This window comes from Austrofundulus limnaeus, unplaced genomic scaffold (genome assembly GCF_001266775.1).
Source record: "Austrofundulus limnaeus strain Quisiro unplaced genomic scaffold, Austrofundulus_limnaeus-1.0 Scaffold1, whole genome shotgun sequence".
In the NCBI taxonomy this organism is placed as follows: domain Eukaryota; kingdom Metazoa; phylum Chordata; class Actinopteri; order Cyprinodontiformes; family Rivulidae; genus Austrofundulus; species Austrofundulus limnaeus.
The window spans coordinates 8,762,806-8,775,513 of NW_013952403.1; the positions used below are offsets into that span (position 1 = coordinate 8,762,806).

Below are 12,708 nucleotides of genomic sequence, written 5' to 3' on the forward strand. Positions count from 1 at the left end.
ACACACACACACACACACACACACACACACACACACACACACACACACACACACACTTTCACTGAGGTGGCAAATTCAAGGCCTGTGGACCAGAGACAATCCTTGTTGCAAATTCATACGGCCCATGAGACACTTTAATTGCAAAATCACCAAAATTTAACAAAATATATTAATAAAGGAAGAAATAAAATTCAGACATTTTTTTCTTTTCAATACATGTCTTTAGATAAAATGTTGTAACCAAAATTTGCAGCCAGATCCTAATATGCAAGTTTGTTTACTTACAAATTTAGCCAAAGTGACTGAAAATAGATCAAATATTTGACCTGCACAAACTACAGACAGAAAAATATTCAGTCATTTTTTTGGAGGATTCAGACCAGTACTTTGTGAGTGTGTACCACATTTCAGAGTTATGTTCAATATTTATGAAAAACTGCGAGTAGTCTCTGTTAAATCGCACCATTTGATAAGTTCTGGATAACCTTTTCACAAGTTTGCTGTCATATTTTGTAATGAAGTGTTAAACCACCAGGCTTTGACACATCGTTTTTGTCATTTTGCTTCAAAAACAAAACTTACTTACTGCAGGTTTATGATGGCACTTTTTCATTTTTTTAAAGCAGAGAAAATTTATTTTTTATTTATTTATTTATTTATGGTAATTTTTTTATTACATTTTGGAAAGAGCACCAAAGAACATCCGAATGGATCTAATCAAATTCTTGCTGATGAGCTTGCAGCCAAGAAAAAAAAGAGATATCTGACTTGAGCTAATGAGCAAAAAAAATGTCTCCCTGAATATTATTTTCTGTAGTATTTTCTCATTTCAAGGTAATTAGTAGATGCTTGTTTAGATTTTTATAGAAGGATCAAGAAATTATTTTTGTCTCTGTGTTTATTTGTCTGTTAGCAAAATATCACCTGAACCTCAGGAATAATTTAATGTGTTACATCTAAAAAAAAAGTATTAAATTCATGTTTTTTTCTTTACAAATATTGTCTGGGACTAAGCTTTTCTATGTTTACCTGAGTTTGAAAAGAAAGAAAAGAAAATAGTGTACAAAAGTCCTTAGAAGTAGTTGTAAAATATTTCATTGAGCCAAACCCCTTTAAGTCAGCCCTGGAGCACGTTCAGTGTCAGTCAAACATCTGGAAACACCCACAGTTTACAAAAGAATAAATAGGTGTGTCAAAACTGATATTGTCAGTGCGCACAACTGGATTGTGTCGATTCGTGAGCTGGTAGAATGCACACCCTGAGCTAAAAACTGAGCAGGAGACATTCTATAGTGACAATACATGTCGGTATGGGAGATTGTTTGTCAGAAAAACTTTGCAAATGTCCCGAGAAAGATTCAGAGGACATGCAACGCTACTGCTGGTTATTCCAGCTGGAGATTTCTTCTTCATGGTGGCATAAAGGAGTGAGAGGGAGTATTTTCGTTTGTGTATTTAGCTGATGAGTTTTCAGGAGTTGTCCAGAACGCATCATTAAATATAGGAGTTTAAGAAGGATAAAAGATAGAGATCCTTTAATAGAATAGAATAGAATAGAATAGAATAGAATAGTCTTTATTGTCATTGAACAAGCCCATACAACAAAATTGAACATAGAAAGACATGTAGGGCAGCAGCAATATATACAGTGTTTATACAGAGATAAAAACCAATAATAAAGTCGTTATTGCTCTTAGGATGCTTGGCTGGTGTTTAGAGTCTGGATGGCCCATGCTGTCAATATGGTCATGGGAAGGGGAGAGGACAYCCAGTTATTRTCTGCAMCCTCTTCTTGTCCATGGTGTTGAAGCCAATGCTGCAGCACACAGTGACTGTGTTTGCCAGCACTTGCTYTGTTGGAGCGATAGACGGTTACCAACCAACAGCTTAGTTTCCCAGTTGTTCTGAGTACGCTCAGAAAGTGAGTGGCTTCTTAACCACCGCTGTGATGTTGACCGACCAGGAGAGGTTCGCTGAGATGTAGGTCCTCAAGAATTTAAAGTGGGGGACCCTGTAGAGTGGTGCAGGGGCAGCCTTGCTCTTCCCATAACCTATGACCATCGTCTTCATTATTTATTGCCTGGATGTTTAATATGCTCCGTAAAGGCGCACCCAGGTCTCAACACTTTGTGTTTGTTCATCCTGTTTGAACAGGARGAGCTGTATTACACACATTTTCTTAACAAACACTATCTGTAAAGTCAAATTGCTGAGTCACCTTTGGGTCTCCTCACATCATCTCATATTAGTTTTTAAGATACTTATTGACAGTATTTTAATACATTTTTAAACTAAATAAGGCTCTGGCTTGTTTTGATTTGTAATTTCATAAATGGTTTAGTTAGTTGTTGGTGTGAGTAATATCTGCACAAAGGCATGCATGCTTACAATCACGTTACTGACACGCTCCGGGTTACCTGTCTGTGCTCCTCCCCCCCGCCTGCAGGTGTTGCTGTGGATGGACCAAAGAAGACCAGCACTGACCTCAATAACAACACTATCTGCCTGATCAAGAAGAAYGGAAAGGTCAAGGCTCTGGATGAGGAGATTTACCGTAAGTTTATGCACATTTGATTTCTTGCAAATAAAACAAAGGCTATGTTGTATGTTGTGGCTGTTAGAGTCCTGGTTTGTCCACCTGATGCCATTAAAGGCAGTCGATCATGCATGTGTGTTTGTGTCTGTGTGTGCATGTTTGTTTGTTTTTTAGTTTGAAAAAACCTCAGCCACAGGACAGATTTGAATGAAATTCTCTGCAATGAACAACAAATCATTAACCTTTAGAGTCAACCTGATTCAAGGTGGCCTAAAGTGCAAACAAAGAAACAACTACATGTCAGTCAGTTTTACAGCCATTGACCTGAAGTTTGGTATAGTTGTAGCTGCGAGTCATCCCTATCACATATTCTGAGGGCTAACAGATCCCACCGAAAATTTGTTTAAAGACCTGACGTTAGGTGGTGATGTGCGTTTCTTTACGGAATGCTAGTTTTATCTTTGCCAAAGAGCCACACGTTTGTGTTTGTCCCCAGTTTGTCTAAGAACCTGAAAATGCTAAATTTGTGCGTCTCAAAGAAATTCTTCTGTTAAAGTTGTGCTCATTCTGGTTAGATTTGCTTTGTAAACGGAGTGGTGTTTGTGTTTTGCTCACCCAGAGAAAGACTTGCTGGACCTGGACGAGGAACTGTACACACACTTCGGCCTGGCTCACACTCGCTGGGCCACACACGGGGAGCCCAGCGCCCTCAACAGTCACCCCCACCGCTCCGACAAGGACAACGGTAATATGAGATTTCACAGTTTAACGCATGGCCAAAAACGTAACTACAAAATGCAGCACGGCATTTAACAGTGGTGCTGAAACATTAGCTAAAGAGTTCAAAAGTTCTGGTTTTGTAAAACTCACATTAAAATGCTGCAAGTCGTGATTGCCAGGATTTCACAATAAAAGTATGATGGTATTATGACACTGTATGATAGTGAATGAAAAAATCTCCACAGATTACACAGCTGTGAGTTCTTTGTTTGTGTTGAATTATTTACATTTATCATTGTGATTTTACAATATATTAGACCAAAATGTTTCATTTTTATGATTAATTAATGTCCTTTTAACAATAAAAGTACAATTTTTATACTTTTTATATTGCAACGATATGAATATTTATCATTACTATTTAACAGTTTTTATCCTAATTTCTAGACTTTTAACAGATTTTCAGCCGATTTTGACAGTAACTCCCTGATTTTCTTGTTTTGAGTTGTTTCATTGAAAGCCTTTAACAAAAGCTTTTAAATCGAGGATTATAATGAAACTATAGCAAACACATTGCTGTCAAGAACACATGCATCTTTTAGTTTTTGTGTCAGATGTGATGCCTAATTTTAGGCCAGTGTGGTAATAAAATAAAATAAAAGGTTTCTGCTGCAGACAAACAGTCAGAAAACAGACTAATCCTTTAATTTACCCTTCTTTACCTCGTTTTGTATTAAAATTATGGCAAGTATTCTTCAGTCGACCTGTTCGACTTGTTTCATCACATGTCTAATGAGTCATCATCAGGAGGTGTGGCAGAATTTCTTTTCTTGCTCTATTTTTAAATGAACTGACTTTTCAGCTTTTCCATGCTTTTTTTAGAGTTTGTRGTCATCCACAATGGCATCATAACGAACTACAAAGAGCTGAAGAAGTATCTGGTGAGTCAAGCAGAAATTCCTTCCCCACAGTGATAGCAGGACTGATGTTAGATTCGTCGCTTCATGTCAAAAGCTCATTTTGCACCTTCGTCATTACAGTGGAAAGGTTTTCCCTTATCTGCTGTCTGAGGAGTTAAAACCCCATAAATGAGTCAGAGAGACCTTTGGATGTGTGGATGTGTGTCATGCAGTTTTCAAAGTCATGCTCAGGGTTGACCAATTACCAAATCACAAATTACATAAACTTGATTTTTTTTGTTCCTGTCATATSTTATTAGATGTGTTTAGTTGAATTTGCTTGTCTAAAGCGTTGTCAAGCAAAACAAACCGTGCAAGTTGAACGTCTAGTTTCTATTGGCGACATGTTTTGTACGAGAACCCTGCCCATAAAACATTAATTAGTTTGACTTTACTTTACAAGCAGCTTAGTGTGTTACGTTGTCATTGTGTCCTAAAGACGCTCCRCGTTCAGTCAGACGTTTCCATTCTAGTAAACGTGGGTCAAAGTTGACTTTATGATTCTATTACTTCTCTTCAACCAGGAAAAAAGTGAGAATAAAAACTTAAGCAAATTCTTAAAGGATAAATTTGTCAGTGTTATAAATGCTGTAATTTTGATAGTAGATTAAAAAAACGTATAAAAGGAATAAAACCAACAGGATGTCAGAAATAGTTTTGAAATCAGGCCCAGGTATTAAAGGAATAGTTCAAAGTTTTTTGAAGTGGGGTTCTGAGGAAAGATTATGAACAGTTTTTCTTTTTCTTGGTATAAATAATTTTAGCACAAAATGCAATGAAATTTGTGTTTGGTAGATTATTTCTTTGTAACAATGCTTTTTGGCAATAAATCTTATAGCGGGCACCTAACTGGCAGCACCTGGGGGTACCAGAAGCTCTAAACAAGAATCAATAGTTTGGCAGAGAAGATTTGGCAATTTTTTCATGCAACCTATTCTGCTCATCCCACAAATGCATATTCCTTACAAATGTGTCCATCCGCCTGTCGATCTCCCGCTCCATTCTTCCCTCATTCATGAACAAGATCCTGAGATACTTAAACTCCTCCACTTGGGGCAGGACCTCCTCCCCGACCCGGAGAAGGCATCCTACCATTTTCCGGCTCAAGACCATGGTCTCGGATTTGGCCGCATTGATCCTCATCCCGGCCGCTTCACACTCGGCTCTGAACCGCTCCAGTGAGAGCTGGAGATCACGATCTGATGAAGCCAATAGGACCACATTATCCGCAAAAAGCAGAGATGTGATCCTAAAGTCACCAAAAAGGATCCCCTCAACACCTCGGCTGCGCCTAGAAATTCTGTCCATAAAAGTTATGAACAGAATCAGTGATAAAGGGCAATCTTGGCGGAGTCCAGCTCTCACCGGAAACGAGTCCGACTTACTACCAGCAATATGGACCAAGCTCTGGCACCGGTCATACAGGGACCTAACAGCTCGTATCAATGGGCCTGGTACCCCATACTCCCGGAGTACCCCCTACAGGAGTCCAGAGGTACACGTTGGAATGCCTTCTCCAAGTCCACAAAACACATGTAGGCTGGTTGGGCGAACTCCCATGCACCCTCCAGGACCCTGCTGAGGGTGTAGAGCTGGTCCGCTGTTCCACAACCAGGACAAAAACCACACTGCTCTTCCTGAATACGAGATTCGACTATCCGATGGACCCTCCTCTTCAGGACCCCCGAATAGACCTTACCAGGGAGGCTTAGAAGTGTGATCCCCCTATAGTTGGAACACACTCTGCGGTCCCCCTTTTTAATTAGGGAGACCACCACCCCGGTCTGCCAATCCAGGGGAACTGCCTCCAATGTCCACATGCGGTTGTAGAGTCGTGTCAACCAACGCAACCCCACAACATCCAGAGCTTTAAGGAACTCTGGGCAAATCTCATCCACCCCCGACGCCCTGCCACCGAGGAGCTTTTTAACCACCTCAGTGACCTCTGCACCATAGATCGGAGAATCCGACCCAGGGTCCCCGGGCTCTGCTTCCTCATGGTAATTGAGGAGGTCTTCGAAGTATTCTGCCCACCMACCCACATCGTCCAGAGTTGAGGTCAGCAGCGCACCATCCCCACCATAAACAGTGTTGGTGGCAAACAACTTCATGGAACATGCTGGACTCAATGTCCCCCACCACCCCCGGAATGTGTTCAAAGTTCTCCCAGAGGCACAAATGTGGCACTATTTAAAAGATAAACTAACAAGTTTCCCAACGGTATAAGATTTTGTTGCCAAGAAGCATTGTTACACCAAAGAAATAATCTACCAAACACAAATTTCCTTATTTTTTATGTTAAAGAATATTTACATACTAGGTATTTACATGGTCTCTACCAGATGCATGCTTGGTCTCTACAGAGACTGGGATGTATTGTTACATACCAGAAATGTTGCTTGTAAGTACAGGCTAATAAGTCACTTCATTATGCAGCCTACCAGGTGAGTTCCAGGTACATAAATCTGTACCAGGTACACACTTGGTACGTATGAGGAACAGTTAGTATTATATAACTCTACCTTTACTTGTTGTAAATAACTTTTCAAAAGACCTCAGTTTGGAGCAATAGATCTCACCACAAACCATATTGTTGGGCCAACGGCTAAATCCAGCAAAGCCCGAAACAAGTCCTTTATGGAAATAACTCCAATTTTAATACATTCATAGCCTTTTGTGCAAAAGCTCTGAACCGTGTAGTCAAATTCACATTATATGGTTATTCCTAGAGAGACACCACACTCTAAAGTACTACAGATTAGTGTTGTAGTCAAGACCACCTAACCCAAGACCAAGTCAAGACCAAGAACACAGTGTCTCAAGACCAAGAGAAGACCAAGACTTTTAGGGTTTGGACCAAGTCGAGACCAAGACCAAGGGAGGGCGAGACCGAGACAAGACCAAGACTTTTAGGGTTTGGACCAAGTCGAGACCAAGACCAAGGGAGGGCAAGACCGAGACAAGACCAAGACGAGATAAAAAAAAAGTGTCCTAAAAGATGGAGTATTCTGTACTCATGTACAGTGGGGTAAAAGTATTTAGTCAGCCATCAATTGTTCAAGTTCTCCCACTTAAAAAGACGAGAGGCCTGTAATTTACATCATAGTTAGACCTCAACTATGAGAGACAAAATGAGAAAACATATCCAGAAAATCACATTGTCTTGTTTTTTAAAAGAATTTATTTGCAAAGRATGGTGGAGAGTAAGTATTTGGTCAATAACAAACAAGCAATATTTCTGGCTCTCTCAGATCTGTAACTTCTTCTTTAAGAGGCTCCTCTGTCCTCCTCACATTACCTGTAGTAATGGCACCTGTTTGAACTTATCGGTATAAAAGACACCTGTTCATAACCTTAAACAGTCACACTACAAACTCCACTGTGGTGAAAACCAAAGAGCTGTGTAAAGACACCAGAAACAAAACTGTAGACCTGCAGCAGGGACTGGAAAGACTGACTGCAATATTAAAGCAGCCAGGTGTGAAGAAATCAACTGTGGGACCTGGTGAATGACCTGTAGAAGGCTTGGACTGACGTGARYAAGGCTACCGTCAGTAACACTATGCCACCAGGGACTCAGATCCTGCAGGGCCAGACGTGTCCCCCTACAGGTCTCTCATCTTCAGTGGGAGAACTTGAACAATTGGTGGCTGACTAAAGACTTTTTCCCCCCACTGTAGCTAACCTYATATAAAGAGCTAAAATTGACAAAATCTTTGTAGCAAAATTCTTTCCTCTGCTCCGAAACAGAGGCAGATTGTTAATGTTAGTGATGATAAAAGTTTAAAGTTGTCCCATCATCTCTGAAAGTGAAGCTCTGCAGAATGTACAAGTTGCTGTACGCTTTCTCCTGGTTGTTGTTGTTGTTGTTGTACAATGATATTATTTATGAATAATGTAACCAATTTTTTACTTAAAATTTTGAAGACATCCTTTACCGCTCCCAGAGAACCACTGCTCACTTTCCTGGAGTGAATGCGAGTGAAGACAGCGGGGATGGGTGACAGCCAGTAACAAAAATACATACATAAATAGCAATAAGTCAGGTTTGGATTTGAATCAGTAACTACATTTTAAATCCAATGAAAGCAAGAAGGTTAACTAAAAATTGGACAATAGTCTGGCTATTTAGTGATATTTCCACAGTTGTGGTCTTGACTGGTCTTGGAATAAAATTCAGAGTCCTCAATGTCCGAGACCGAGACAAGACCGAGTACAAATGCTGTCGAGTCCGAGACGAGACCAAGATCATCAAAAAGTGGTCTTGAGACCGGTCTTAAGATCAAGACCAGTTTCAAGTACTACAACACTACTACAGATAACTTCTGCTGCTTCTATTGATGCTCCCATATAATCATGAAATTCTATGTAAATAACCATGTAACGTGAAACTGAGAGTTGTTAACGTTTATAAAATAATGTGCACATGAGTTYCAATGAAATTCTTAAGAACTGGGAGATTTTAAGATGAACTGGGTCCACTTTATTCTTGGCCCCGCTCGGAGCTGTCAGCTCATAAATCTGGTCAGAAACTCTGTCCAACGTAAGACAATCCTTTTATTTTCACACATCACTTCTAAACATCTGAGCTGTTCCTTTCATATTGCTCTTTTCTTACAAGTTGTGTGATGGATCTCCCTCAGGTCACCAAAGGCTACGAGTTTGAGTCGGACACGGACACCGAAGTGATCCCAAAACTGGTCAAATACGTTTACGACAACCGAGAGAACGGCTGCGTCACCTTCTCCACGCTGGTAGAACGAGTCATCAAACAACTGGTGAGCTCTTCACAAACGAACCCCCCCCCCACACACACACACACACACACACTCACACACACACACCAGCATGAAAACTGACCTCCTTTTTTAAAATAACGCTATATTTCAATCCTGTTTATTAGCAGTAGCCTTTTCCTTTTTCTCCTCAGCTGAAGTGATGGAAATTTTTAATGAGCTACTTTCTGTTGAGTGTCATAAACTATGTCCTTGACTGCTCATAGGTAATTCATCATTTAGTAAATACGTTGTGAAGCAGCAGTAATTTCCTGTGTGGTTGAAAAAAGTGAAAAAACTGTTGTCAAAAAACAGCTGCCATGGCAACTACAGCATCATACAAGGGATATGATCAGTCATAGTATCGGATTTATTTTAACAAAAAAAAAGCTTATTTTCCTCTGTACAGATTGGGAATGATGGAAACCAGATTGTCCAGCCTTATACCACTGACACCCTTCTGAAAAAGTGTGTGCACACACAAACACACACTTTTTTTTTTGTTTTCTTCCCTAAATCCCACTCACAGCCAGCCAGCTCTGCTTCCAGGAAACACCACAAGCTTTGAAGCCAATGCTTTCGAAACACAGCTGATGTTATGCAAAAGARGTCCTATTCTTTTTCAGATCTGCCCTCTTTTCAGACTTGCCTCTGGTCTCCAGGAATCACCAAGCCAAATCTTTTTTTTTCTTACCCACCCAGAGAGGCAAAACAATGACTTTATGTGTGTGTTTTAAAGTTGGAAACTCTTTTATAAAACACAACTGCCTCTCTTCCCCTTTCACTTGCCAGGCGACTGCAGCATTTATTTATTTTAACWGTTTTCCTCGAAGCCAACATAAACCTTCTGCTTCTCTTCTGTGTCAAGGAGGGGGCCTTCGCTCTGGTGTTTAAAAGCCGTCATTACCCCGGAGAGGCCGTGTCTACCAGGTTGGTATAGAAGCACACGCTGACACCTCCACACGCTGAGATTTTCACGTCACGGTTTGTCCGTCAGCTCAACGAGCCAGACGAGCCACAGATGACTCACCCCCTCCCTCTCTGTTCTCCCCCCTATGAAGCAACTTCAGAAATGACTTTAGGAGACTCCTTATTCATGCTTCGTGGCTTATTTCAGCTTACAGCTCTTGAAATGAAACATGAGTCTGCAATGAGCCTCTGTGCTGTTTTTCATTTGCTCAACAGAGTAAATTCTGGTGGTTGTAACATGTGGATATTATCTGCATCTTAAGTCCAGAGGTTGAAAATCACACACACACACACACCTCCTCTGTTTCTCTTCCCTCCTGGGACACCCCCACCACCACCACCGTCCTCTGGGCTGCTTGCCCACGCCCACTTTTCTGTGACTCATTAACAGAGAAAAAAAGTTTCCTGTTTCAGCTCAGGGTGGGGTGGAGGGAAATGCACTCAGGCCACATAAAAGTCCAGATTAATTACTGCTTATCTTTTCTTTTTATTTTATTTTACGGTATATCTTTCCTGGTTCAACGAATGGACACAAGTCAGGGCAAAGGGAGATTTGCAGAGAACAGAAGAGAAGAAACGGCAGAATTAGCAAAGCATATAGGTGCTGCAGTTTGTGGTTCTGTGCAAACAGCTCACCTGTTGTTAAGGACACCTGTTGGTACAGCTACTGATAAGGTGAAGAACCTTTACTGTGTGCAGTTTCTTGAAAAACAAAAAATAAAGGATCCCGGACACGGATTCAGCAACTCAAGTAAACAATGAGGCTTTGTGGTTTACACAATGAAGTTTGTCAAATWGAACAAGGTAGAAAATGTAGCCAACGCCCCTCTTTTGCAATGAAAGATCAACCCATTCCAGCAGGGATCAGCCGTCTTCATTCCAGCTTGTCTTCCTTCTACGTCTATCTGCTTTTTAAAGAAGCACACACACACACACGACTGCTCAGCCATTTGTCTTCATTCCACTCATTTCTCATTTTCAACGGCGTAGAAATTTTACTGAATTGTGGCCACTTTTTTTGTTGTTAATTTTTTTGCAAGCATCTCAGGTCAAGCTCCACACCCCTCACAATAGTCAAAGTCCTTGCGTCACTGTGGCCCTAGAGATTAAAAAACAAATAGATACGCAGAGAGAAAAGAGGGATCAACACAAGCAAAAGACCAAGTAGTGGTTCTTGTTCCTCTAGATTTTGGAGTTAYGCTCACCTTAGAAATATTTGATTTTAAATGCAACTGTGAGAACGTGAGCGGTCATAATTTATTAATATCTTACTTGTAACAGATAGCTGTTTAAATGACCTCAGTTTGAAGAAATMYTTTAATTCTGACTCATTTTAACAAGCTAACATTTATTCTGACAATGAGATTTCTGCTGTATTAAAAGGGACATATTTCGCATGATCTAAGACACACCTCAGAAAAGGAGGGGGTTGTGGAGTTACAACAAGTAGAAATTCAGACCAAAGCATTGCWGTTCCACTTTATGAAGACCCCAACTGAATGATTTAAACGTGAAAAAAGAACAGTTTAAAAGCATGATTTGTCTCCTTTAGCATATTTCCAGTCTCAAAAATTTCCTAACGATCCATGCAGATGTTATTTTTACATGTTTTAAACTATGTCAGCTTTGCACCACATGGGTTTTCTGGCAGAAATATAAGGATATTCCTGATAGAAGTGTCCCAGGCTACATTAAAAAAAGATAAAGCTCGCTGCTACGTTTGTTAGCTGATTCATTGGCAAATAATCATAAAACTGCATGTAATTAATTGTGTGATGTCATGGCTTAATAAATAGCTTTTACATAAACTGCAATCATTATTTTGAGATTAGAGGCAGCAGTTCASTTTGGTTTTGTTGTGACAAGCTTTTAACTGCTTCTCCAAACTGTCATTTAAAGTGTAATGTACAACAGGTAAAATACTCTTTATCATAACTTTACCACACTTCAAGGTCTGACCTTTTGTTTTAAGGTTGTGAGGAGGAGAGTGAATGATGAGAGAGCTTTTTGTTTTTCCATTTAGAAAGAATCAACAGAATTAGATATCAGGATATTTAGCTCCATGTGGGATTGGATCCGAAATGGGAAAGAGTCAGGAAACCCTAAACATTCTTCTGCTAACCCAAACTCCCTTTTCTGTCGTTGCTAAATCCAACTCTTTCGCTCCACCTGGTTCAATCTTTGTCTCAACAGGAGAGGAAGTCCTCTGCTCATTGGTGTGCGAAGCGAGCACGAGCTGCCCACCGAGCACATCCCCGTCCAGTACAACAGTGGTGAGRTTTCTTCTTCTTCCTTTCTGACCTRATCCACCTTCACCGCATCCCAGARCCTTGCTTAAARGCTTGATAAATGCATCTACTGTATGTAGGAAAARGTTTTTTTGCAAAACAGTTTAAATCAGTCAAATACAATTTTGTTGTAATTCCACACACCAGTTGCCCCGATGTCTTTAAAAACAAAATATCATTCACGTTTCTAAATACAGGTATGTTTTATTTGGATTATTTAAATGATAAATTAGCAAGAAATCCCTGATTACACTTCAGAAAAAAAAATCAATTTTTTTTCAGCTTTGCTCTTAGTTTTGACTCCAAGTTTATTGCTGCTGAAATGTTGAGCTTCAGCAAACTTAAGGCCAATTTATCCTGCTCCCATAGCCAGCTCACTAACAGAGCCAATCCAACTGAACTGGACTGTGGTGAGTTTGGGTTAGGGATGGTTTTGTGAAGGTCACTGCTCCTATCAGCTC

At 40.2% G+C, this 12,708-nt stretch overlaps 1 protein-coding gene across 1 annotated transcript in view; it reads left to right on the forward strand.

The window, feature by feature from the left end:
* Nucleotides 1-2,446: 2,446 nt before the first annotated feature.
* The window catches only part of gfpt2 (glutamine-fructose-6-phosphate transaminase 2), a gene marked incomplete at its 5' end in the record, with an annotated part of 22,903 nt that continues 12,641 nt past the window's right edge, over nucleotides 2,447-12,708 (forward strand). The window contains 6 exon segments of the mRNA XM_014008453.1: nucleotides 2,447-2,554; nucleotides 3,156-3,281; nucleotides 4,139-4,197; nucleotides 8,859-8,993; nucleotides 9,859-9,920; nucleotides 12,153-12,232. Coding sequence (XP_013863907.1) covers nucleotides 2,447-2,554; nucleotides 3,156-3,281; nucleotides 4,139-4,197; nucleotides 8,859-8,993; nucleotides 9,859-9,920; nucleotides 12,153-12,232 — 570 coding nt within the window.